The sequence below is a fragment of the Oryzias latipes genome, chromosome 7 (genome assembly GCF_002234675.1).
Source record: "Oryzias latipes chromosome 7, ASM223467v1".
Taxonomy (NCBI): Eukaryota; Metazoa; Chordata; class Actinopteri; order Beloniformes; family Adrianichthyidae; genus Oryzias; species Oryzias latipes.
The window spans coordinates 16,921,972-16,947,905 of NC_019865.2; the positions used below are offsets into that span (position 1 = coordinate 16,921,972).

The 25,934-nt window shown below is 39.5% G+C and overlaps 4 protein-coding genes across 6 annotated transcripts; 2 read left to right on the top strand and 2 right to left on the bottom strand.

Annotated features, from left to right (window-relative positions):
• Positions 1–569: 569 nt before the first annotated feature.
• LOC105354401 (receptor-type tyrosine-protein phosphatase V-like) lies at positions 570–4,895 on the top strand. 3 transcript variants are annotated; one of them, XM_020704746.2, is made up of 11 exons: positions 570–892; positions 1,218–1,287; positions 1,521–1,620; positions 1,708–1,798; positions 1,895–1,971; positions 2,077–2,211; positions 2,936–3,058; positions 3,138–3,295; positions 3,391–3,526; positions 3,636–3,697; positions 3,791–4,747. In XM_020704746.2, the coding sequence occupies exons 3-11, from the start codon at positions 1,522–1,524 to the stop codon at positions 3,996–3,998; spliced, it is 1,089 nt and encodes a 362-aa protein (XP_020560405.1). In that variant the 5' UTR covers positions 570–892; positions 1,218–1,287; position 1,521; the 3' UTR covers positions 3,999–4,747. The 3 variants fall into 3 exon arrangements, with proteins under 3 accessions (XP_020560405.1, XP_020560406.1, XP_020560404.1); XM_020704747.2 differs by having other exon boundaries at positions 3,391–3,507; positions 3,788–3,833; XM_020704745.2 differs by having other exon boundaries at positions 572–892; positions 3,788–4,895.
• A 486-nt stretch (positions 4,896–5,381) lies between these two features.
• qrich1 (glutamine rich 1) lies at positions 5,382–13,567 on the bottom strand. The gene is made up of 12 exons (XM_004070530.4): positions 13,190–13,567; positions 12,270–12,559; positions 10,834–10,932; positions 10,618–10,758; positions 9,755–10,543; positions 9,497–9,671; positions 8,668–8,822; positions 8,157–8,271; positions 7,700–7,808; positions 7,434–7,582; positions 7,250–7,340; positions 5,382–6,102 (listed from the first exon to the last, which is right to left on the bottom strand). Exons 2-12 carry the CDS (start codon positions 12,522–12,524, stop codon positions 5,916–5,918), a joined length of 2,265 nt encoding a protein of 754 aa, XP_004070578.1. The 5' UTR covers positions 12,525–12,559; positions 13,190–13,567; the 3' UTR covers positions 5,382–5,915.
• Positions 13,568–14,443: 876 nt separating this feature from the next.
• qars (glutaminyl-tRNA synthetase) lies at positions 14,444–22,132 on the bottom strand. The gene is made up of 23 exons (XM_004070531.4): positions 21,914–22,132; positions 20,623–20,773; positions 20,420–20,529; positions 20,253–20,328; positions 20,099–20,163; positions 19,966–20,019; positions 19,622–19,679; positions 19,473–19,547; positions 19,297–19,382; positions 19,122–19,208; positions 18,932–19,031; positions 18,774–18,852; positions 18,453–18,692; positions 18,124–18,216; positions 17,900–18,037; positions 16,775–16,862; positions 16,528–16,674; positions 16,290–16,391; positions 16,089–16,181; positions 15,807–15,934; positions 15,660–15,726; positions 15,434–15,559; positions 14,444–15,005 (listed from the first exon to the last, which is right to left on the bottom strand). Exons 1-23 carry the CDS (start codon positions 22,022–22,024, stop codon positions 14,955–14,957), a joined length of 2,325 nt encoding a protein of 774 aa, XP_004070579.3. The 5' UTR covers positions 22,025–22,132; the 3' UTR covers positions 14,444–14,954.
• A 195-nt stretch (positions 22,133–22,327) lies between these two features.
• Positions 22,328–25,669, top strand: ogg1 (8-oxoguanine DNA glycosylase). The gene is made up of 7 exons (XM_004070532.4): positions 22,328–22,759; positions 22,830–23,152; positions 23,997–24,176; positions 24,626–24,804; positions 24,883–25,030; positions 25,120–25,169; positions 25,252–25,669. Exons 1-7 carry the CDS (start codon positions 22,647–22,649, stop codon positions 25,444–25,446), a joined length of 1,188 nt encoding a protein of 395 aa, XP_004070580.1. The 5' UTR covers positions 22,328–22,646; the 3' UTR covers positions 25,447–25,669.
• Positions 25,670–25,934: the final 265 nt, after the last annotated feature.

The window sequence follows — 25,934 nt, forward strand, 5'->3', positions numbered from 1 at the left end:
AAAAACTTTTTTCAAGCATTCATTGTTATTACATTTTATTTTTATTTAAAAAAAAATTAAAGTAAGCTTTTTTTTACTAAAAGTAATTTAAAAGAATGTTTAGATGTATTCCTTTTCTATCTTCTACAAGTTTCGTGTTCATTTTAGTTTGGGTGTATTTTGTGTTCAAAAATCGAGTACTAATCTTTTTAATCCCTTATGCCTGCAGGGACACAGATTTCCAGATTCTTTTTCCTCCTTTTTTTTCATTAGTCTAAGGTGACCACGTGCCTCTGCAATAAATTCAAACAGAAAGAAAGAAAACCTAAAGAAATTGGGGACAAAATGAGCAAAATTATCAAATTAAAGAAGTTATCAATCATGTTTGTACTTCTGACTGCTCAAATGTATTTTCAAAGAAATCACCTGACAATCATAGCTTTTAGGTCAGAAAAAAAGTCAAATCCCATGATAATTGTTGGGAATTCTTGGCAGTGCAATTAAAAAAATAAGTGTCACAACACCAGTAAATGTTTTTAATCTTTAAACTAAAAGAGGTGCTTGTGTTTACATCCAAAATGCCTGCAAAGTTCAAACCAAGTATGCTGATTGCCTCGTATTTTTTAGCACGTTTCATAGAAGCAGGGACATTTTTTTAAGGTAGAAGACATAATAAGGAGGCAAAACAATACCTCCTACCATCTTGAATACTAACATCCCTCCCCTGACGTTTAGTGTTCCTGTCTCCACCCATTGTCTCCACCCACCATCACATTCCTTTTCCTGCCAGAGGACAGACTCAGAATCATAACCTGACCACTTTGGCATGAGTTGGATTGGGACAATTGTCTGCCTTTGCTCTTCATCCTCCTGTGAGTGACCCAATTCATCTACCCGGCTTCATACAGGAAAGGTAAGAGTAGAACTTTGTATGCCTCTGAAGCTGTTTTGTCTCACTGTTGCTGCTTGGGTTTCAAAGCTTGTTCAAACAGGTTTTTTTTCTGCCCAGGTGAGTAAAATAGTTATTGTGTTCTGTGAATGTGGAGCTTAGCTTCTTAGTCTCTCATAGTCTAAGCCTTCTTTTTCTTAAATGTAAAGTTTTTGGTTAACTTCTTTTAATAGAGAAAAATAGTTGAAGTATAGATAGATTAATTTTGCATATTCATTACTATTTTGAAGGAGGAAAGGATGCACAAATGTCGTTTCTGACTTTTCAATTTGACTTTTTTTTCTCACAGAACTTTTCCCATGATCGTCTCTAAAATCCCTCCAACTTCCTTCCTTTTCAAGTTCTAAGATTTTCTTGAGGTAAAATTGACAAAGTTATGGAATTCTCTTGTCTTAATGTTATTTTCATGCATTCTTGGCCTTCAACTGTAAACTCAGGTTAAATTATACAGTTTGTGTTATGCACATTTATTTAATATTTTTAATATATGCGTATCCATGCTTTTAAAATATGCTTTTCTTGAAGCAAGAATGGAATAATAAAATCAGTGTTTGAGTAAAAGCACTGGCTAATTTTCCTTCTTGCTTTTCAGGATGGAAACATTCTCCAGGTCTGAAATTTTGCAGAAGTTGAAATCAAGATGTGTCTCGCTTGCTGCTAACAACAACCGAGGCTTTAAACAAGAGTTCAGGGTAACCAAGACAAACAGAAATACAACTTGCATCAGATCCGTGGTTTGTGAGGTGTTCACACGTGCTCCCATCTTTGGCTTTATGCAGGAGCTCAGTGAAGTTGGGAAAGACCTCCCCACCAAAGCAGGCGCCGCAGACGCCAACAAACAGAAGAATAGATACCCTTTAATTTTGCCGTGTGAGTGTGAAGCCTCTGATGTTTGAAATCTTTTCGGGAAGTGTTCCTGACCAAATGTGACACTAATGTCTGTCCGCTCTCCACATTTGATTGTAGATGATCACAGTCGGGTGAGGCTGTCCATTCAAAACCAAGATCCAGGCTCTGATTACATTAATGCAAATTTTGTGCCTGTAAGATCTCTCACTTCCAGACTCATTGTTATGGGGTGTTGGTTTTACTACTCTTGCGTCTCGCCTGAGGTCATTACCAGTCTGTGTTTGTGTGTCTGGATTCAGGGCGGAGGGTCAGAAAGAGACTTCATCTGCACCCAGGGTCCTTTACAAAACACCTTGCCAGACTTCTGGAGGATGGTGTGGGAGCAGAACGTCAGGATAATTGTCATGGTGACATCACTGAAACAAAAACACACTGTACGACCCCTGTTTAAAACTCTACACTCAAAAGATGGAATATTAACTGAAGGGCTTAGTTTTTTTTTAAATCAACTGATCAAAAAAGAACTTGGATTCATTTGCTTTACAAAATCATCACAACTTCAATTGAAAATGACAAATCCCTTTTTAAAAAGACATTTTCAATCTATAAGGAGCAAGAGGATATGTAATTACTTTAAATATTGTGACATAACTTTAAACAATTGCTTTGGTCTGCTCTGACCAAACAAAACACTCTGGAAAAATCTTTAAAGCTCACCACAGACTTATCGGTTAAGAATGGGATTGCACTTTTAGGATTATGAACTAGACTGTATTTCAACTCTAAAGTGGCAAAACAAGTAGTAAGGAATCCCTGCACCCAGACAAAAAAGAAACACAGTCAAAGTAGATTTATGCATGTACACATTTTTATTTCTTTTTGTTTTGGCAGAGAAAAAGTTTTATTTAATGTATATCTGTAACGTATTTAGCTTAAGATGTTCAACTCGAGTCATCTTTAATTAATGAATATATCCCAGACATGTTTTGTATTCAAACACAAATTTGTTGAATTTGAATCTTGGTTACATTTATATGTGATATTACAAGAGCCAAGCACTGTCCTTTTTAAAACAAATGATCGTGGCATTCCAATAGCTTGGCGGATTCTTTTATTTTTTTGACTTTTACATCTCTAAAATGACACTTTTGTTTTCAGATTATGTGTGAAAAGTACTGGCCTCTGGAATCTAGGACCATGTATTATGGATCAATTCAAGTGACAACTGTGACTCGCAAACAGGCTGCAGATTTTTTCATAACAACCATAAACCTGCAGCAGGTGAGTCAGCTGCCTCCTGGATGTCTTCTGACTTCTGTGCTCGTCACCTGTGCATTCAAAATGTGCGCTAACATTTCAGAGAGGAAACCCAAATGACAGAATAATTACACATTACTACTATCCCACCTGGCCAGACCAGGATGTCCCACTCCCTTCGTCTCTGTGTGTGTTCACTGAGCATGTGCGGCAGCATTTGGAGGCCACTCCTTGCCTGGGGCCGGCCGTGGTGCACTGCAGGTGGGAGTTTGACCTCTGAAGTCTATAAGTTAGCCCCCATATTTGTCTGGTGTCAGTATTTTTCTGTAAATCTTGACTGTTTTTTTACAATACAGTGCAGGCGTTGGGCGGTCGGGGACATTTGTCACCTTGTTGTGGCTAATGCAGCTGTGTATGCGAGGGATCCAGCCGAACATCAAAGCTGCTGTGGAAGACCTGCGGCTCCATCGAATGTACATGGTTCAGACTCCTGTGGGTCAATGCTCTCATCATCCGCTCTGGTGGAATCTAGCCACATTTCTAAAATGAATGAGTTTTCCATGACTCGCTGTAGATCACCTGCTCAACTTTGTGTTCCCAGGATCAATATATACTAATTCATGACTGTCTGATACAATGGCTCAGTGGAGGAGCGATAGGAAGGTGAGAAAGCAGGACATGCTCAAAGAGCTCCAACAGGGAAGGCAGCATTGGTTAGTGCAACCTGTAAACCGCATCTCCACTTTCTATCAGCAGGCCTCAGAGTCAAGGAGCCAACCCACAAACTAAAGTCAGCCCTCAGAGCTCTTCAGGACGAGGAGACAAAGCAGGAAAGAGGAGACAATCCTCCCAACGCCCACCTCAACCATCACAGAATACAGTGCAGCAGATTTTAAAGCCCGGTAACCTGCTGAGGAGGCTACTGCCCTCCGTATCGAATATGAAGACGTCAAACGGCTCCTGATGGCATTCCAGAGGATGGCCAGACAGGATTCTGGCCCGCATGAAGCACCTCCAGTGGGGGCAGCGAAGATGAAAAAAAAAAGTGCTTTGTATACAATACAAGGACATTTCCTGCAGGCAGAAAACTGGCCTAACATTTCTGTTTAAAAGATTTGTACAAAAAGACATTAAATGACGAGCGCCATCGCACAACCATGACAGAACAATGAATGTATCAAAACTGTTTTCAGAAATGATGGCAAGGTTTTCACTGTTTCTAAGAAACTTTTTTTGGTAAACTCTCCTGCACAATTGTTTATTTTATACGTTTCTGGGCATGGCTGTTTTTTAATTGTGACCATAGCATTTTTAAACATAGCGAGGTCAAGAGGTCTCTCTAAAGGAACAATTACATATTTTATAATCGGTACAGATTTGCTACTTACAGTCTACTTGTTCCTTACGATCCAAGTGCAAATTTGAAGGTTTCTTTTGTTAATCTGATGTTGCAGTTCCATTTTGAATGTACTTACTCATGTGTCTGTGACACATTCGTTTTTATGTGAAGGGAAAATGAAATAACTTTGCACTTCTAGTCAGACCTGTTATTCTACTCATCCCTTGAGTTTCACAAGAAGTAAAGGTTCCTACGTTTGCACAAAGACAAAAAAAACTGCAGGCAGAGCAAGTTTCAGGCCATGAAGAAAGCCTTAAACAAGATCTGCATTGTGCTGCAAAAACAACTAGCTTTATTAAAAGTCTGCCCCAAAACTGCTTTAAAGGCTGTTCTTATTTTTTATTAAGTTCTTGTATTGAAAACTCATTGTGCATGAATTCATGTCACACAAATGGTTATCAGCACTTCAGGATGCACATGACACTAAAAACAGACACGTACAACGACTGTACAAAAAAAAAACCTGATCCATGTTCAAAAACATACAGGCACTGTCATTCATTTCAGATGATTAAAATCCATCAGAGTTTATGAAGGCGCTATGATTAATATACATTGTGGAACATTTTAAGGGCCAACAAATGATCATCTTTCTCCTGTTTTGCAGTGAAAATCAGAAAAGAAGTTCCTTTTCAGGAAAAGAAAATGTTGGAATTGGTAGCCTCCTGAGAAGAGAAATGAGGATCAAGCAGAGTTCAGCATCCTGCCCCTTCCCTGGGTCCCGCCTCCGACATACAGCAAGGTCTACACACTGCAGGATGACAGGTGGTGGTGGGTTTCCCTTAAAAGCACAAAATCCAAGGCGGATTTTTTGTCCTGATGTGATTTACTGCCCGAGCTTGGAGGAGAAACACCTTGAGCAGCATTTCCGGAGTCCAACAGGTACAAATGAGAGGTCAGTTCAGCAAAGACAGGAATATATCCATAAAAAAAGATTTTACACAACTGTACGAGTTTTTAGGCCAAAGCCTGGCTGCTCAAAGCAGCTTTAATACCACAAAGGTATTCACTGGGACTCGGGCTGTGATCAAAGCAGGAAGAACAGTAAAGAAACAAGAAGAACATGAATAGCAGCATAGCACAGGCCAGCCCAAGTGAGGATATATGCAAAAATATATTACACATTAAAATAAAGAAAATACTTATTACAAACTATTGGTGAGAACAACCAACTGTTAAAATAACACTTAAATTAGAGTTCAGGTCCAATAAAATTGTTAGACACTACATCCTTTGGCCGAAACAAAAAGTAAAAGGTAACTGAGTGACTGCCTGAAGGAGACAAATCATAATCTATATGTGTTGTATGCCTATGTACAGTTTGTGTAGAAGGTAAGGTAACACACGGTGAATATAAACATATACATGCCTCCCCTTAGCACAACAGTGTGTGTGTGTGGGGGGGATTTGATGAGCAATTGAAGGCTAGGTGAAGAAAAGAAGGAGGTCTCTTCATTTTTTTTTAATTCCCTTCTGGTCCCATTAATGCACATTTTCCGACATACTAATGGCTTCCTGGATTTCACGAACGAAAAGGATGCGAGCCAGCATCTGCTCCAGCTGCTCTTTCGGGATTGACTGGGTCGAGTACCAGATGGGGCTGTTTGGAGCCACCACAGGCTCCGGAGTCAGATAGAAGGTATCGTTGCGACCTTTGGCGCTCTGCGGACTGACAGAAAACAGAAACGTGTAAGAACATTTCTGGGATGCCCAGATGTTTTTTTTCTAAAAATTTCTTTAGAAACAGACGGGAAAAACTTAGAGAGAGCATATCAAATGGGTGGGGGGTCTGTCACCAAATGTGAGCTTTGAAATAAAAAAACTTTAAGTATGATTTTTCATCTACGTGGATTAAAAAAAAATTCAAAGACACAGCAACAATCAAAGATGCTCTAAAGTGCTAATAATTATGCTGAAAGTGAAAATACAATTACTGACCTTCTGGAGAATAACAAGGAAAGATTTCTTAGGCGTCCATGTTTTTCAGTTGCTTAGCAACGACATTTCTCACATTTAGATTTTTAGCACACAGTACAAGGTTTACTGCACCCACCATGCCAATTACACAAACTCAATGTTTTATTTAAAAAGCAGCAGCTCTTCTTCAAATAAACTAGAAAAACAAACCCTGACAGAGTAGAAGGTGAGAAATAGTAGAAGTGTTCTGCACTCAGGCCTCTGAATTTGCATTTGTACCTTGTAATTTAGAAGCTACATTTAATTATGTTAAATCATGCATCAGAATAAAGTGGAGCAGGGAGTTTGTGGCCGTAACAAATACAATATTTTTTTAAATATACTCCGCATTCACAATATGTAAAATATATTGGGTGGGCCACAAGCCCCCTGCCCCACTTTATCTGATGCATTGACTTGTAGACGATACACGTAAGTCTTTGGTTTCCTCCTCTGAGCTGAAATCTGGCTCAAATCTGTACAACTGGATGGCTCCAATGTTGCTTTTTTTTTGTACCAGTAATGTTAGGTTGGGGTTGTGATGGGCTTTAAGCTAGCAGGAGTGGCATTACGGGAAACTCTGAGCAATGGGAAGGGGGGGGGGGGGGGTGTTTGCTTTGCGCCAGCAGTCCCGCCCACAGCTCGGTGGTAACTTTCTGATGATGGCCTTCATCAGAAAAGTGCCACAATATGTAAAAACACCAAAAACATGATTTTCCTCTTACTGGGTCTTCAAAGCATGTTAAAATCTGTGGTTAAGAAATTTGCACGGTTAAATTAGCTAAAAAGCAACATTAAATGACACCAGACTTTTTCATCTTTTTTTCCCATGGATTCCTCATCATCTTCTTCATATTTACCATTTGAAGAGGTAGAAATCATAGAGCTTGATGGGGCATCGTAGTGGATTCTCTGGGTCTTCCAGCTGTTCTGCATACATGTCGTCTGTTACTGTACAAAAAGCAGAAAGGACGACATTGTGAATCAAAGCTTTTGCTAAAATGTGTTTTTTCTCTTAGACATTTGATCCTCTGATGCTTTTACCTTTCTGCCCAATGAACCTCTCTGTTGACTTGAGGTATCGGATGCTCGTGCTTTTATCTTTAGGGTTGTTGGGACTCTTTCTGGTGTGTCTTAACACTTTTGAAAAGGCCACTTTCAAATGCTGATCCACTGTTTTCAGATGAAAATACCTAGAAATGCATACATATTAGTTTATAAGGCACATATGTAAAGTTTAAGGGTCAATGGAAACAGCCCGTCTGATCTCTATCATAAGCAAATGACAGCACTGACCCTCTAAAACTCACTTTGTGTTGAAGAACATGAGAGTGGTGAGCAGTGTGGAGGGAGAATGAGCTCCCAGCTGTTTACATTCCCACAGCATTTCCTCCGTCACATGACTGGGGATAACGTAACCTGTTATGGAAACGTAAGGGAAGATGATAAAGAACTGCAGTGTGATACTAAGCCCACACCCACTTTAAAATGGACTCTGTAGGAATTGAGAACATGGGCATTAGCTACCTAACAAAAAAGTAAGATGTTAACAACAAATTATGTATAACTACACCTATCAAATAAAAATATAAATACATTTCCTGTTAATTAACAAAATAAGTTACTAACTGAACTGTAAAAGTAATAAAGAGTTGGGTTTTGTTTTACATTTACCATCCAGTTAGAGGAAAGAACACTGTGTTTTATGAGGAAAGAACATTGTAACAAATACACTGGCTTTAAAAAAACCAAAACATTTGGTGGTACCTAAAGGATGAACAGACGGCCTCCAAGGTTCCAGGATTTGGTGAAGACTGTGTGCAAAACGAGTGTAGTACTGATCTGAGAAGATGTCATCCACTCGACCATTATCGAACAGATACTACAGGGGGGAAAAAGAAACATGGTCCATAACTTTGATTACATCATAGCAGTCAGCAATGGAGGATTTTAGTGTGGTGGGTGTAATGACAGCCATCACCACAAATAAAGCCGCTAAATCCAACCAAAATCCTGCAATTACACAAAAACCCCTCCCCATTTTTAATCATTGGAAAGCCTTTCTGCTTTACCTTAACATGACAGAGAGAAACAAGTGACCCCTTGTTTTGTTAAAAAAAAAAAGAATTCAATATAAACATCCCACTAAATATTGGTTTTACCGTATCCAGGACTATTCAGTGTTTGTTAAGGGATTTCCTTCTTGTACAATATACATTACAATTACAAAATGTTATAATGAACAGGGTGTGTTTTTGTGTGCCTTTGAGGAGCTCACTTTTTGAATACACAAAAAGATATAGTATAGGACATCAGCCTCATAAGACTCCCCCTCCAGTCCCCGAGCCTCTGTTGTCATCAAAGACAGACCCATACAGAGCTCAGCCACCGCACAAGACACCAAGTCTTCCTGAAAGCGCAGTGCCTGCCGTCCTGACAGAAAAACAAAAACACCGTCCATCAATATCATAGAAAAGGGTGGAGGTGATGACAATAAGCAGCCAAGTGAATAAATATATATTTCATCTCTAATTTATCTGGAAAATAAACAACTAATTAGCCATTTCAGCAGCAATTTGTGGGGAAAAAACACGTTCTACGTGGTGTTTTAATGACATTACTACAACAGTGTGGACCTGACTCCATCGTCTCTACTCAACTTCTGGAACACATGAATGAACAAAAAGAAAACACAAACTGAATGAAACCAGTCAATCACAAAGCTTGAGGAATTCATAAATCCTCATAATGTAGGCTTTTTGTACTGGTGGGTTGGTGTGGTTGTGATGAACTAAAACAGTGCTTAAACATTTCCATTTTGCACATTTAATAGCTGTAGCACATTTCTTCAAATTCTGCCACATTTACATAAATTGTGTTGATGTGTTGATCAATTTGGATTGACCTTATTAAACAGACAATTAAAAATGGTATATAGATAGCTTTTGTTAGTCAACAACACTGGTAAATTTTGAGTTGTTTACCTGAGAAATGAATGATAAAATTCTTGTAAATAGAAGGGGTGCACTATATCCTGACATAAAAAAACACTTGCATAAAGTTAGATTTGCACCAAAACCATCTTTTTTCTTTAATCTTTAACTTACGGCCAATGGGGGCAAGTTTGTTCTTGTCCGACTTGTCTAATTCAGCGTTCTTGCGCTGCGCCCAAAGCCGCCATACATCCAACCCTTCCTCTGGCTTCAGTGTAGCAGGCAAAAGCAGCTCTTGGACCTGCACCTGTTGGCCTTGACCGTCTACTTCTGCCACCACCGTCTGACCCTGTTCAGACATATCAACTGTTCACTGTGCTGTCAGCATAAACGCATTTAAAGGATTTTTAAAAATGGATGCTAGATGCATACCTGTGCTATTACTTGCAGCTGCTGGGCTTCCTGTCCCGACAGACCCTGTGTGTGCAGTACCTGCTGCTGGGGGTCCCAAATAAGTGACTGTGTGGTGTTTGAGTAGCCCTGCACAGCCACAGGGATGTGGATGTTCCCATTCATCAGTTGGGCAGGAAACAGGGTGTTTGCGGACAGTGTGTGCACCACTTCCTCCTGGTTCCCCATGCCACCGGAGCTTGTTATGCTGGAAACAGCCTGTGCTGTCTGACTTTGACTAGTCACATTTTTAAGCTTGTCATTCTCAATCGTGACCTGTGTAGGCATTGTTGTCATCGTTGTAGTGTTTGCTCCAGCAACCTGCACTGTTCCATAGGCCTCTTGGGGAATGGCAATGTGTGTGACCTGCTCACGACCCCCAGATCCAGCAGGAGCAGAATAAACAGGGATGGTCCAGGTCTCCCCTGTAGGACTGGTGATAGTCCCAGTGGCGCTGTAAAGGTGTGAACTGTCCACAGTTAGGAGATCTGGTCGAAGGGACACATAACTCTGCTGCTGTCCCTGACCCTGAGGAATAGCCAGGACTGTGGCTACCTGCTGGCCGGGAAGAGCATAAGACACCGTGATGGGCATGTCCACCTTGCGTTTCTTGGCTGGCTGGAGAACACCTGCTCCCTGAGGTGCAGCTATTGTGGTCCCCATTACTCTTCTCTCAGTACCATCCTGTTGCTGAGTGGGAGAGAGGGCCCCTACAGTCTGGATCTGGATTTGTTGACCTCCTGCAACAGCTGCTACCAGCTGTGCTTGTAGCTACAACATAAAGGGTTGATTAAACATTTAATTTTTTTGTAATCAAAACATTGTGTTGCTGTTTGTGTGCAAACCTGTTGGTGCTGCTCTTCTGTTAGCTCCCCTGGCTGAATCAGCTGTGCCGTGGTTACACCTTGTAGCTGCTGATGTGAGCTTGAGGGCACTTGGAGAACCTGGCCCAGCATCTGGCCTTGCTGCTGACCTTGAATCTGCACCTAAAAAAAGCATTAGACGTGTGATTTAATATCCCAAATTAGGAAATACATCTCCAGATAGACAGAAATACAAACCTGCACTATCTGTTGTTCTGTATTCTGCTGCACAGACTGCTGCTGGGCTGCAGACTCTTGTATCTGCTGTTGCTGCTGAGGCTGAACCTGCACCTGAACCTGTATCAGAAGATACTACATGTCAAAATTCTTATACTCAGAGGAAGAACTTCTCATAGGATTGTTGGAGACTATTAGAACGGCAGTTTATTAAATAAAAAAATTAATTAAAAAAACTAAAATTAAGGTTTGTTAAAACTTAGTGAAAAGAGTTTTAATAATTGCCAGATGCTAGAGAATTACAAAGTATATAGAATTTTTTTTCCAAAATTTAAACTGTGTTTATGTCCTAAAAATGTGGAGATGTTCTGTCTAAAATGAGATTCAATTCAGTTGAAATATCTGTTAGCTGTTTGCACCAAGAACAAAACAAAACAATTTATTCTTGTGAGTATTACGCCAACATTTATGGACATGTCAACTCTCCACTGAGCCAAAAAAAAGAAAGAAAAAGTTTTGTTTAACTTTGTAAAATAAAAAATATCATTCTTAAATATTTCCAATTTCTTCTTGACTATAATAAACGCAAGTCATTTTTCTTTTTCGCAGCAAAAAATGCATAATTTATAATGCAATACAGCTCTATCTGATCTAATTTGGGGTCATGTGTTTTAAATGTAAACATTTTTAAATACAAGTTATTCTAGTTGCAAATGAGAGGTATATTTTTACAACAGTGTCAACTAGGGCTGCACGGTATGAAGAAAACTCACGATATGCAATATTAGTGATCAATGTTGTGATAACGACATAACCTGCGATAAATGAACAACTAGCAAAAACAACAAAAACATTTCCATTTCACTGCAAAAGTTTAATTTAAATAAGAGTCAAAATACCTTAAATTATTCTCCAAATGACGCTCGTCTAATCAGGAGGGCAACATCTAACATAAGAGCTCCAATTGGTTGGTCAAATGCATAAAGGGATTTGTTCAATTCATTAAATAGTTCAAGTTAATATAAGATTGTGACTACGTGAAACTATCATGTTTCCAGGTCATCAACTCGTTTTATTTTTTACAATAGATTTGGATAAAGAAACATACTTATCAATGAATAATGAGGGAAACCAATGTATGATCGCTTTGCCAAAGTAAATACCTAAATAGTCTTAACATTTACATTAAAGTGTTACAGATCTTAAAGAGTTGTTGCAAAAGGAAACTGACTCAAAACAAGGTCCCACAGAGAGACATTGCACAATTGCAACAAGAAGGTAGTTCCTTTCAACCAAGGCTAAACAGAAATCTTTAAAAACAAAGACAACCCCACAGTTAAAGTAGCAAATCAAGAGTTAAATGAAGACACTAGAAGTATACCAGCCAACGCTTAACCAAAGACTAAAAGTCTTTAAATCATTGTTTCATCTGATTCAATATTGTAACACTTATTTACCGGACATGCCAACTCCAACAGTGATCCTGCCACTTCTGTGCTGTCGGTGTAGATGCAGTTGGTCTCCTGATGGTAAACCATGGTGGAAGTGGTGGTTGTAGTGTCTCCACTTTGTTGGCTAAACTCCTGTAATGCATCTGGACCTTTGCTGGCCAAAGACTCCAGGAACTCCTTCATGCGATGCTGGGGGATGCTCCGAGCTTTCTGTCTCATTAGCTCTTCATAGGAGCCTGTACTATCCATAGAGTTGTTCATTACTGCTGATAGTGTCCTCTGATGTCAAATGCAACCTGTGAAGTAAATATGGGCTTCAGCAAACTTAGAAACTATTAAATATGACACGTATAAATGACTAAATACGTTTTCTTTTCTGTAATTAAAAAATTCTGACACATTATAAAAAAAATGACAAGAAATATATTTAGAGATGTGACATGAACCTGAACTACAGCTGAGCTAGTGTGCCGGTAATGAAACAGGGTAACACGAAAGGGTTAACCCTGCAAGTCAAAACGAGCTGGGACAAAAGCGCGGTCACTTTCCAAATCTGACGCAGCGAGTAAAGTCGGAGTAAAAACAACTGGCTAAAACACACCAGTTCAATGCTGCTTCTGCGTCATTTTTATCTAAGGTAACCTAGCATTACAACGTCTAATAAATACAGGTGATTACACAACATGCTAGGTTAGCTACAGTAAAAAGTGCTAACTAGCAACGTGTTGTTTCCAAATTAAATTCAAGGTGTAGCAGAACATTTTGTCAACGAGTCTATGGTTGGCAATCTGTTTGCTTCGTGATTTAAGGTACCCGTCGTAACAGCACACAATAGCATCAACCCTTCTTATTATAACGTTACGTTAACATTATGTTATTTCTTAAACGCTAACAAGCTAGCATTAGCAACTGAGCGCTTAGACTACCTCTTTCCTCTACAAGCCGAGGTTTGAGCTTCCAAAAACCGTTATCTGTCTCCGAAATGTCCCTCTTCCTCAAACGATAGGGGGAAAAAGTGGTATTATTGTTTTCCTAGTCTTTTTTATGCTGTACTGTTTTCTTCCGAAGGTTAATTATAGTTTTTTCTTTCTTCACACCACTAATATTTCTCAGGGCGCCATCTTACAACAAACATCACAAACCAATCAGAAATCGAGTTGTATTTGACAGTGCTCTCGCGATGCTTAAGACAGGTGTTATCGCGACATCTCGACGTTTATCTACTGTAATTTAAAGGCAGCTCACTCGGGGAAAGTAACTTGAGCAATAGCATAGATACCAGTCCACCTTAAAACGAGTTGTTGCCAGAGAGAGACTCGGAGTGGCTCGCTTTCTTAATAATCTTTTAAGGTGGCCTCAAGAAAATGCATTAAATTTTTCGCTGACTTGACTTTAAATGAATGAGTGTCTAAGGCCTCGGGGAGTTGAGAGTTAATTCCCACGCATTGAACCAGTGTAAACCCGCACGTTATTGCAAAGTGCATGCTTCATTATCTTAATTTAAACTATGCGTTTAACTTCATCTCTTTTCAAGAAAAGACCATTTTTGACACTTGAAATCTTCAACAAAAAACAGTTTATCCATTGGATAAATTAATTTCTAAAGTACTAACAATGTATTGAAAAGTTAACTTTTGTGACTAAATATTTTAAGGATTGGCCACTTGAAAAAAAGAAAAGTAGTATTATAATAATATAATAATAACATTGTTCACCTTTCGCCATAACCCTTCAGGGCTCACCACAGCAAATCTGCTTCCACCGAGTCACTCTGGTGGTTTGACAGAGTCTTACGCTGGATTCCCTTCCTGACACAACCCTGCATTTTATCCGGGCTGGGCACCGGCACATGGAGACTCAGTCTTAGCCCCCCCTTGTACTACATAGTTAGGCAGTTGCAAAAAGGGCGTTGCCAAAGGACCCACAGTGGATGAAGCTCATTGCGCCCCCTGAGAATCAAACCCACGTGCAGGTCATATGTTTAACCAATGGTGATATTATTATATAAATGATAATATTATACTAAAATGTAAAGAGTATTTAAATGTATTAACACAATTATGGGTAATAAATAAAGTTTTCAAAAAAAGTCACATCATACAAGTCCAACTCTGGATCAATTAATAATTACCTCCCATATCAAAATATTTCTTTTCAATAAATAAATATAAATCAGAAACTTTCTTTTTAAACAGATTCATTTATTGTTGTTTGTTATCAAAGGACCCCCTGAGTCTACAAACGGTGTAGTGGACCACTACACCACACCCTTTGCAAGAAATCGAATGGCATTTGAAAGCATCTTCTTTTGTAACACCAGCTGAGTCAATATCAAATTTATGAAAGATTAGCTGAAATGTGGAAAACAGTGGAAAGCACTTATTAATAAAGACGGCACTGATTGTACAGAACTGAGATAAATAAAGTTCTTGCAGTTAAGTTCTGCGATTGTGCTGCTTTGAAGAAATCACAACCAAACTAAACTGCTGTCATAAGAGCTTTAGAAATTTTGCAGTGGGAGGCTAAAACAAAAACAAAAATGATAGCAACATCAAATAAAGCTTAGTGTCAGCTAGCTTAAGTTTGTAGCTCACACTAAACAGGCTGGGGTTACAAAATAGGTGATGCTATAAAATTGCATATGTCTAAGGACTCATGGGAAGTAAGAAGAGCAGCTTGATCTAAAATTAATTAGATCTTTCCAGGGTCTTCTTTGAGAGTGACTGTTCTGTTGAAGATGAGCTGTAGTGAAACAAAAAAGATTTATGAAGTTAGCTCTCATCATGCATAAGTATTTTAATATTGACCTAAATCAGTGCTTCTCAAATAGTGGGGCCCGCTAGTAGCGGCTTTAGGCACAGGTAATACAGGCAATTGTCTGGGGCGCAAATTTAACAGGGGGGCGGTGGCGGCAGCAGCTCAGTGCTTGGAAAAAAATTTGCTCCACTATTGGTTTACTATTATATGTTATATCACAGAGTTTGTAACAGCCTGAAACCTGGAAACTGCCATCCTTGCAGCTGCGCTCCTGCCTCCTTTGCGCAAAACATTTTCTTTTTCTTAGGGGGGGCCTTGCAAAACATAATTGAGAAGCACTGACCTAAATAAACAACTATTTTGTAAAAGCTTAAACTTTTTCATTCAGTATAAAAAAAGTGACCCTTTATTACCTTGTTTGCAGTGCTGTCAGGGTCCAAAGAGAAGTATCCAACTCTCTCAAATTGGAATTTGTCAAAAACTTTAGCTGTCTTGACTGATGTGTCCACCAAGGCATTGCGGATCACTTCAAGGGAATGCTGAATTAAAAGAAAAAAAATTGAAAATTATATCAACTTTAAATAGAAACAGTTGGCCAGAGGCAATCCAAACAAGCCCTTTCATGCTATAGGCACTCACAGGGTTGATGTCGCTCAAGAAACCATTCGGTACTTCAGATGGATCCTCTGGGTGTTTGTGCAGGAAGCTAAAAAACATGACATTTTTAGATTCAGTGAATATTCCGAATGTAGAGCCATATGCCGGTAACTCTGATTGGAGACTTACAGCTTATCATACAGACGCACTTCGCACGCCAGTGGTTTGCTGACCCAGTGGATAAAGGCCTTTGGTTTTTCTGCAGTCTCAGAACTGCAGCAGGTCACCTCTAGTTCCGCCACTTTACCCTCAGCGTCCTAAAAAAATAAAGAGGAAAAAGTAAAAAAAATAAAACAGCAATGCTGATAAATTATATGAATATTTAGGTTATTTAAATGTACAAAAAAAATAATTTGAAAAATTCTCAACATTGGTGTAAAAGTAAAGCTGAGATTCAGCTCCAAGTCTCACCTTGATGATCTTTTGGATAGAAATGACGTACCCAGCATGTCTCAAACCAACGGGCTGCTCTGGAGTCAGGCGCTTGTAGCCCTTCTCCATCACCTGGTAATAGGGGGGGGGGGGGGGGGGGGAAGTGCAGTTAGCCTTTTTCCCAATCCAATGATTTTACAAAAAACTTGTAGGCAACAAATTGTATTATTATTTTCTAACCTCTCTGAAGTCACTCTGTTCAATGAAGATGGTGCGTGTGAACGGAACCGTGTGGCTTCCTTTGGCCTCATTGGCAGGAAAGTCTGGTACTCGAACATCTGACTAAGGGATCATAAAACAGGACTGGGATGATGCCGTGAAATCAGTCGTTGGGTAAAGGACATTTTATTGAAAGCTCAAAAGAACTTCTGTTGGTTGTCTTCTGTGAGTTTGAGTGCAATCAAGTTATTGTACAAACCTTGGCATTTTCAGGAAGGTTGGTTATGGTGACTTTGAGAGGTTCCAGCACTGCCATGGCTCGAGGAGCAGATTCATTCAGCACGTCCCTCACACATGCCTCCAGCAGGTGGGGCTCTGTGGTTGTCTGGGAAACTGTGACTCCCACCTTGAGCAGAGAGTGAAAAGCTCAACAACAGCATTGTGTTTCCAAGTTTAAGGTGCGTCTTCACCTTCAAGAACCTAATCATCCCATCTATTCAACGTACTCGTGCACAAAAGTTGTTGATAGCCTCTGGAGGGAAACCTCTTCTTCTCAGTGCGGTTAAAGTGAAGAGCCTAGGATCATCCCAGTCCCTGTTTCAAAGAAACATGTGACACTAGAAAACAGCAAACTGGGCAACAAAGCACTACATAAGGACTCATGACCAAAATGACTCAGAATTAGGAGTTTGGTAAAACGATGTGATGCACAATGTTTTAGATCCCTCTGCACCAATAGACATCAAAGATGAAGTGCATAAAAATGGTAAAGTAGCTTACATAAAGGTTGTTAAAGTGTCTTTTTTATATTAAAGAGTTATTTCTTCTTCATGAAATGAAAATAGTGAGACGGTTTACATATTTACAGCCCTGAGGGGTATTTCAGAAAATGTTAATGCCTCCAGAATAAGATAAAAGTCCTAGTTTCATCTTTTCTTATCTCATCCGGGTGACATGTTGACCAAACCAGGATAATAAAGATGCAGTTGAATTAAGCCAGATGCCCATAAAAGTAATACATTAATCAACTTTAAGACTACAGAAGTTCACATTTGGATTATGGATGGAAAATGGATGATAAAGAAAAAAATTATGTAGCAGCTTGTTATAAAGAAATATGAAAAAGTAAGATAAACTGTGCTCATCTGCGTTACTTACAAAGTCAGTTACAAAAAAAAAAAAAGAATTGTCACCGACAGTGATTTAACTCAACATTTAAAACACAAAGTACACAGCTGTGCCATTTATATATAAAAAAATAATATTCCTTAAGAAATCCTGGATGAAACTTTTCTCCTGCTAAAAAAATACAAAACATTTTAACATACTAGCTGAAGTCATCCTACTTTAATATAGGCCAGTCTGTAAGACAGCTGAATTTTATTTGTAACAACAGCATCAACCTCCAGGATGAGTAGACTTCATTGCTCTAGCCTTTGTGCTATAAAATAAAGGATCAGTTTGGTTAAGATGTCTGGAAAGTTCCGGCAAACTCACCTATCTCGGTCATTTATGACCAGTGATTTATTTGTTATGGTTGTAAGTACTAGTTATTAAATAATAAACAAATTTATGTATTTACTATACATCAATAAGACTGGAAAATATATATATATATTTCTTGTTTTTACCTGACAACACCGGTCTCAACCAGCTTGATGATTTTCCTCTTTGACACAACAGTGTAAGTGAGGTTAAGGCGTCCATATTCCCACTGAACAGGGCAGTACAGATCCAGAGCATTACACAGCCAATAATACGATGAACGTCTGATGGATGACAACCATGAAATGGTAAGAACAATATCATACAGCTTACCAAGAGGAAGATCTGTCATAAAATAATCTACACATACCTTGCTTGAAACTCTTTGGTACAGAGAGAATGTGTGATGTTTTCTATGGAGTCACACAGGCAGTGGGTGTAGTCATAGGTGGGATAGATGCACCTTCAGGAAATTCAATTCAATTTTATTTATGCAGCCCAATATTACGACACAGTTGTCTCAACAGGCTTCACTAATTGCACAAAACATAAAATCAGTTGTAAAATACAATAGGTAATGGCTAAACTAAACTGAGCATCACTGCATTTAACCCTCCTTCTCAGTAAGGAAAAAAAAAACAGTAAGTGAAGAAAGTCTTTTATAAATAATTTGGTTAGAAAAAGAAAAAGGTTTTATACCATTCATCTCCTGTCCGATGATGAGGTGTATACTTGATCCGGTAAGCCACAGGATCCATCTTTCCATCCTCCATTACCATCTTCATCCTGAGCGTGGCTTCTCCCTCAGCAAACAGACCTTTCTTCATCCTCTCAAACAGGACCAGCGACTCTTCGATGGGGCGGTCTCTCCACGGTGAGGGAGGGACATTGTGGCCTTTCAGCTCTTCGCCTTTCTGATGGCACACATAGGCATGTCCTCTGTTGAAAAGCCAAAAAGCAGAAGTCAGTGTTGCGACTGTTGGGCAACCATGCACACATACTGCACAGGTTTACCCCTACCTGCGGATAAGATCCACAGCAAGGTCGTAAAGCTTCTGGAAGTGGTCCGACGCGTGCGTCACATCGTAAGGAGTGTAGCCTGCATACCAGCAACACTGGTAAGAGATTGCTACATGCCGTGATAGCTAACAAATGTACATCAAACAAATGAAACTCACCGAGCCACTCCACCATGTCCTTGATTGCAGTGAAGTACTTTTCCTCCTCCTTCTCTGGATTCGTGTCATCGTATCTTAGAAAACAAATTCCATTGTTGGCCTGAAAAGAATTTAGAAGAAGTTGGGGGGAAAATGTGCTGAAGTGATTGAAAAAGCTTTTCTGACTGTTGCCTGACATGGTGGCTCTTACTTTAGCGTAGCCAAAATTGAAGTTAATGGCTTTAGCATGTCCAATGTGAAGAATGCCATTGGGTTCCGGAGGAAAGCGGGTACGGATCTGAAGAAAGTCACACAAAAAGATCAGATTGTTTAAGGATAATATTCTTGATAATGTGTTAAAGTAACACTTCGAAAACAGTTTCTACCTGCCCACCGGTGAACTCCAAGTGCTTTTTCAGCAGGTTCATTGTGTTTGGCGTGACCACATAACCCTCAGTTGTAAAATTTTCTCCTGCCAAAGTGAAATATTAGGACCAGGAATACATCAATATACTTTTTAATGCAACAAAATGTAACATGATCTAAGGTTTTCTATTTGTACCTGGTTTATGGAACTTGAGCGCCTCTCCTCTGAGCTGCTCCATTAGAGACTTCGTCTCTCCAAAGCCTACATCACCTTGGAGAACAGTAAACATGATTAAAGCTGCTTCAACAGAACTAACGGCGTGACTGACTTTATTTACTTCTTACCGTTCACCGACATCTCCTGGTTCTTTACGTCATTCTCCACAACTTTAGCTTTCTGTGGCTGATAGATTTTAAAAAGTCAGAGTGCAATAAATAGTGCATGTGAAACATGCATGAAAAAGAAACCAAAATTAACAATCAGTTCAAAAGAAAAAATATATTGTGACAAGTAGATAAAAAAAAGACATTTTTTAAAGTTATTGAATTGAATTCAGCTGTTAGGCAAATTGGCAGATCACTTAGAAGAGGCCAAATCTTTTCTAGGCTGCACACAGAAAAGTGCAAATTGATTAAATGGCCCACAAAAATGACCACACTTGTCTCCTGAAATTAGGTGCTTAATTTACCTTGGGCTTTTTCTCCAGGTCTGCCTCCGTTTTAGGTCCCAGGAGATGCAGCACCTTCGAAACAAGAATCAGTTTGTTGCAAAACAACAGACATTTGCTTTCAGTCATGTAAAAAAATAAAAATTAAAAAAACCTGCATGTCCACTTCATTTTTTATCACTTTTCCATCCGCCCACTTGAGAGCTGAACGCGCTTCACCTGCAACATACAGACATTTAGAAACCCCGCTGGTCCGTAAGGGTTCAATGGAAGTGATGACTTAGAACCAAACAAGTGTGATCTTATACCCATGAGCAACCCCATGTTGAATCGGTACCTCTCCTTTAGCAGCTGTTCTTTGTGTTTCTCGATCACAGACTCGACCTGCACATCATTTTGCTGTCACTGAACACACTACGACTCCGATAATTTGGGCAAATGTATAATTTTAGTCAATGAGGAATCCTGCACTCACAGCGTCCTCAATCTGCTCTGGCGTTATGACTATTCCCACGCCACATGCCTCGTCAAACTCTGACTGGCTGATCGGATCTTGGGGGTGTGACTTCAGAAACTCCAAAGCAGCTTTAAAAAAAAAAAGGGAAAGAGCCAACAAATAACTTGCTTTAATGTTGAAGTTATAACCAGAAAAGAAGTTGCAGTATATAAAAGAATTACCTGCGAGCTGCAGCTCTGAGCTGATTTTTCGTTGAGCTATATTGATACTGAGAAACTCGAGGCGTTTGGTGTCTTTGAGTCGAGATGCCATACTGTACAACAATGTCCCAATGGTTTTGTCCACCCCTGATGTACCGAGGACATTTTGAGCCTACAAAATATAAACCGCAACAATTGTTAGTTCTCTTCCTCAGAATCCTACTCCTTCCTTTTAGTTGCTTCCATCAGTGGTCGCTACAGAGAATCATCCATCACTCTGTGCTCTTCTTCCTCATTGACTATAACCATGAACCTCTTCTTTGGTCTTCTTCAAGGCCTTTTTTAGTAGACCTGCATTTCTCTCAAAAATATCTAACATGAGTTGTTCCTCTGATGATCCTATCCATCCTCATCATTTACAAAGAGAACCTCAACATCTTCAGCTCTGCCTCATGTCTCTATTCTCATAGCCACAGTCTCTAAGCCAACAGCATGGCTTCTTTCCTTTCATTTTTCTGTCCTTCACCCATTTCAACCTCCTTGCCCACGCCTCACTCTTTCCTTTCTTTTTTGATGCTCTAGCCTGTTGACCCCAATTACTAAAAGTCCTCCACCTTCTTTACTTCTGCTCCTTGTTACCTCACCGTTCCACTTGAATCCCTCAGTCACACACAGGTACTTTCTAGCTGTGGCTGATCTTCATTCCTCTTCTCCACCTTTCTAAATGTTCCTCTAACTGCTCCCTGCTCTCACTTCACATCACAATGTCATCTGCAAACATCATGATCCACAAAGATACTTTTTTTTTTTTCCATCCACAAAGATTCTTGTCTAACCCCCCCGGGCATTCAGTCCACCCATCACCACAGCAAACAAGAAGGAGCTCAAAGCTGATCCTTGGTGAACTCCGCTCTCACAACTTTACAGCACATCTCACCACTGTCTCTAAAACATGTCCTACACAACCCCAACACAATTCTCTGCCTCTCCACACCTTCGTATACAAACCACATATCCTCTCTCTGTATCCTGTCAGACTTTCTCTAGGTCTACAGAGAAACAATCCAGCTCCTTCTGACCTTCTCCAGAACCATTCAATAAAATCTACTTCAATTAAAATGCTAAAGATCTTTTTTAAGTGAGAAAAGTCCAGTTATGCGGGGGGGGGGGGGGGGGGGGAACGAAAGAGAAAATATGAAACTTTGTGTTGCAATACTGCGCGTGTTATTAAAATAGTATAAATATAGCAAGTGAGCTGTCTACAGTCTCATCAGTCTTATTCCACAGCTGACATGTTCTGCAAGGCTCGTACCTGAACTATTGCGTCCCTTAAGGTGGAGCTAAGCGCTCCATTTTTTAGGGTTTCTTTGGCTTTCTGCTCGCTGAGCCCAATCGAAGTGAAAAGTTCCAACGTATCCGCCATTGCTTCGCCAAATATACCAGCACCGCACAGCCACGCCGCTACTTTATGTGACCCGTCTACTCCGAGAAAGAGCAAAGAGCGACTTCCTGTGTGATGCGAAGAAATAAAAAACTGTCAGCAAATAGGAGACTTCAGAGCACGTGTCATTGACCAATTGGAAATCAGCTTTAAACGTGATACCGCCTACTTTGAAAAATAGAGCCAATCAGCTATTTGTTGACATACTCGAAGGAGGGGCTAGTAAAATTGTGGTAATGTTGCGTCAGATTTAATTTCCCTTTTTTATTTCCAACACTGAATTTCAGATTTTGGGTGAACAGTTTATTTTTTTAAATAAATCTATGCTAAAAAAATCATCTTATTTTAGAAATACTAAAATGTATCGTCTCTTAAAATCGTATGCTTTTAAATTTTCGTCTGTTGAACCCAGCAAAACTTTTTTGTTGTCCATCCAAAATGGTCCCATTAACTCCGCAAACGTCTTCCTGCTTTGCAGTTTTTACTTTACAATGATCTGTTTGTTTGTTTTACGCTTCGCAGATCGAAATTCTCTTCTCGTACTACGAACAGTTTGTCTGTCAGCTCATGCTTTTGAGTAGGCAGCTGGGGTATCAAAATTAATATGGCTAGTAGTCACGTGGTTTTAACATCGGGGGCCAAACTATGGAGATCTTTGCCTTGCCTCACTTCAGAGCTACGTCTGGATCTCACTCTTGCCTGTGGACAATCTTTCCGGTGGGTATGCCAGACATCTGACTCGCATCAAAATGCGCCTTTTTCTTACATGTTGCGTCTCATCCCGCAGCTGGAAGGAAACCGCAGAGGGACACTGGACTGGAGTGATGGGAGGGCGGGTGTGGACTCTGACTCAAACCGATGACCGACTGTGGTATCATGTCTACACAAACCAAAAGAAACGGGGAGGAAGGGAAAACAGAGCTGAGGAGAAACCTGAAGGTGTTCCGAATGTGGAAGAGGAGGCACCAGCTGTCACGGATGAGCAGCAAAGCACCATGGAAGCAGAGATGCTGAGAGACTACTTCCAGCTGCATGTGAAGATGGAGGATTTATGCAGGCACTGGGGAGCAGCAGACCGTCACTTCAAAAACACTGCAGATGTTTTCACTGGTCAGTACAGGTTTCACAGAGCTGGAAAAAGTAGTTTAAAAATGTTTACTTTATTTTAGATACGAGTAAAGAGTTTTTTTCTTTACATAGTGATAGTTTGAAGAAATATCATCTATTATCCTAAATTAATTGAATCTTGCATGTAAACATGTGTGTGTGTGTGTGGGGGGGGGGGGCAATTTCTGCTATTTCTTGATGCTAAAATAAAAAATATGAAACAACTTAATGAAAAAGGAATTTTCCCATGTCAGACTTCTTTTAGGGCTTTCATGTGTAGTATACAAATTATTTTCCGAAAAGCGGACACTATTGATAGTACTTAAACTTTCTCTTTAATATAGCACAGTCTCACCTATTTTTTTTAATAAATATAATTTTGTCTACCTTCCATATCAATACTGTTTTACAAGCAGAACAGCAAACTTGACCATCCCAAACACGTTCAGGTTTATTGCAGATGTGGTGATTGATCATGGTTGCTTAGACAAATTAGACTTAGACTTTAATGTACTTATGTCACTTTAATCCCACCTTCCAATACTGATGATATTGTTCCAATGTTATCATTCAGCCCTAGAATCAATGGTATGGTTTAAAACTTCATGAATGCAGGCTATTGCCGTTGAGTCAGAGTGATGGTTTAAACTCTACCCAAATAAAAGTATGGTACAGTAAAACGTATTCCTACTCTTACGTATTACTTACACAATATGTAATTTAAGTAAATACTACTAAGTGAGTCGATATTATCCACCCAGAGGTTTAATGCTGAATGCTAAATGACATTACTTCACAGCAGAATGCAGGAAAAGTTGGTGTTTCCTGAATACTGCTTTGCCTCTAGGTGTCAGGATGCTGCGCCAGGATCCCACAGAGTGTCTGTTCTCCTTCATCTGCACCTCCAACAACCACATCTCTCGTATTCAGGGCATGGTGGAGAGACTGTGCCAGGCTTTGGGGGCTCCACTCTGCCAGCTTGATCAAACTCCTTACCACGATTTTCCAACATTGTCAGCTCTTGCAGGTACTTCGTGCATTGCATCTCCAGAGATCTCACTAATATTTTTGTCCCGTTTGTGTCAGTAGTTAATGTTTTCCTAAATGATACAAAACAGAATATTTAAACGGTGACAGCTCAACCAAAAACACAATATTTCCTAAAATGGAAGATTTTAGAAGAAATAAAAAATTCACAAAAATGTAACATTTAAAGATCATTTGTAACCTATTCCTTGTGGGGTTTTGACCCTCCTGTTTATTTGTCCTTAAATAATACATAGAAAATATAGTTTCTACAAAGAATAATATAGAAAATACATGGATAGGCATAGTTTTAGTGTTGTCACAGTTTTAGTTTCTATTTGATTCTGTGCCTTTTCAGTTTTATTTAAGGCAAATCACCTGTTTGAATTTCTGTCCACGCTGGAAATGTTCTTGCTTTATTTCAGTTGTTTTCTTTTTTCTAATTAACAGACAGCAGTGTAGAGGCTCGTCTTAGGGATCTTGGTTTTGGATACAGGGCACGATACCTCCAGCAGAGTGCTAAAATGATCTTAGACAGCCACGGGTCCCAATGGATCGAAGGTTTACGCAGAGTTCCCTATCTGGAGGCTCGTGAGGCTCTCCGGACACTCCCTGGGGTTGGAGCAAAGGTACAGCTGGCCAAGAAGTTATTAGCCTTTGTTTATGTAGCGATTCATTTACGCTTAAGACTTTATATCTTATGATAGGTGGCAGATTGTGTGTGTTTGATGTCCCTGGATAAGCCAGAAGCTGTGCCCGTTGACACACATGTCTGGCAGATTGCCAAGCGGGACTATAAGTATGCTGCTGATAATGGACAAAAGAGCTTGACAGATAAACTTTACAAAGACATCGGTCAGTGTTCACACTCTATCAATATTATACTTCTAATGTTGTACTTGTTAATTAACACAACCCCAAATTATTGATATACATTTACACAGGAGATTTCTTTAGAAAGCTGTGGGGGCCGTATGCTGGTTGGGGCCAGTCGGTGAGGACTCAATCCAGTGACCTTTAATCTCTGACATTTTGTTTCACTTCTGCTGAAAGTTTTTTTTCTGTTCTTTTTTTAGGTGCTGTTCTGTGCAGATCTCAAGAAGTTCCAAACCCTCAAAGAAATGGGACACATGAAGCAGCCAAAGAAGGAAAAAGAAACACAGAAAAGGTGTAAAAAAACAAAGAAGGATTTTGATGGAAATAAAATCAAAACGGAGCCAGAATATAGGAAAAAGGCAAAAATTTCTGTAAAAAAAGAAAGTACTCTATAGAGTAGACCAAGTTTATGTCAGAAAAACACTAAACTGAATTAGGGTTTTGTTTTTCCACTCACCTTAACTCTTTTATGAAATGAATCATCTTACAACAAGTACCGGTACTACTGCTTTTTTACAACATGGGTATCTCTGTCTATTACATGTGCTGTGAATTCCTATAATGCAACATATTATAGATGTATTTATTTTTTACAAAAAAATAAATGTTTAAGCACAACTTTGTTTTTGTTGAAAATGTTATGTAGGAAATATTAAGACATCACCACTGCTGTGCTTTGCTCATAGGTCTGATGGATGTTTCCACTGCTGGCCTCTGAGTGGCAGCAAATATCAGGAACATTTTATCTCTTCAGATAGTTGTGTGCTAATTGCTTTAGCCAGCTCCCCTTCTTAAAAGAATACATTTCAAGGTTTTTAAATTTATATTCAGCCTTCCGGTCCCTACTTCATGACATTTGCCTGCACATGGAAAAAAAAAAGAA

Coding starts and splice junctions, on each gene's coding strand:
- qars (XM_004070531.4), bottom strand. CDS start 22,024: ATGGCGGATACGTTGGAACTTTTCACTTCGATTGGGCTCAGCGAGCAG. Junction 20,774..21,913: donor TAAGGGACGCAATAGTTCAG/GTACGAGCCTTG, acceptor TATATTTTGTAG/GCTCAAAATGTCCTCGGTAC. Junction 18,853..18,931: donor GGACATGGTGGAGTGGCTCG/GTGAGTTTCATT, acceptor GCTGGTATGCAG/GCTACACTCCTTACGATGTG.
- ogg1 (XM_004070532.4), top strand. CDS start 22,647: ATGGCTAGTAGTCACGTGGTTTTAACATCGGGGGCCAAACTATGGAGA. Junction 23,153..23,996: donor CACTGCAGATGTTTTCACTG/GTCAGTACAGGT, acceptor CTTTGCCTCTAG/GTGTCAGGATGCTGCGCCAG. Junction 25,170..25,251: donor ATGCTGGTTGGGGCCAGTCG/GTGAGGACTCAA, acceptor TTCTTTTTTTAG/GTGCTGTTCTGTGCAGATCT.
- LOC105354401 (XM_020704745.2), top strand. CDS start 1,522: ATGGAAACATTCTCCAGGTCTGAAATTTTGCAGAAGTTGAAATCAAGA. Junction 1,972..2,076: donor TTAATGCAAATTTTGTGCCT/GTAAGATCTCTC, acceptor GTCTGGATTCAG/GGCGGAGGGTCAGAAAGAGA. Junction 3,059..3,137: donor CAACCATAAACCTGCAGCAG/GTGAGTCAGCTG, acceptor CTAACATTTCAG/AGAGGAAACCCAAATGACAG.
- qrich1 (XM_004070530.4), bottom strand. CDS start 12,524: ATGAACAACTCTATGGATAGTACAGGCTCCTATGAAGAGCTAATGAGA. Junction 10,544..10,617: donor CAGAAGAGCAGCACCAACAG/GTTTGCACACAA, acceptor TTTATGTTGTAG/CTACAAGCACAGCTGGTAGC. Junction 8,272..8,667: donor TCTTTTTGTGTATTCAAAAA/GTGAGCTCCTCA, acceptor TCCCCCCTGTAG/TATCTGTTCGATAATGGTCG.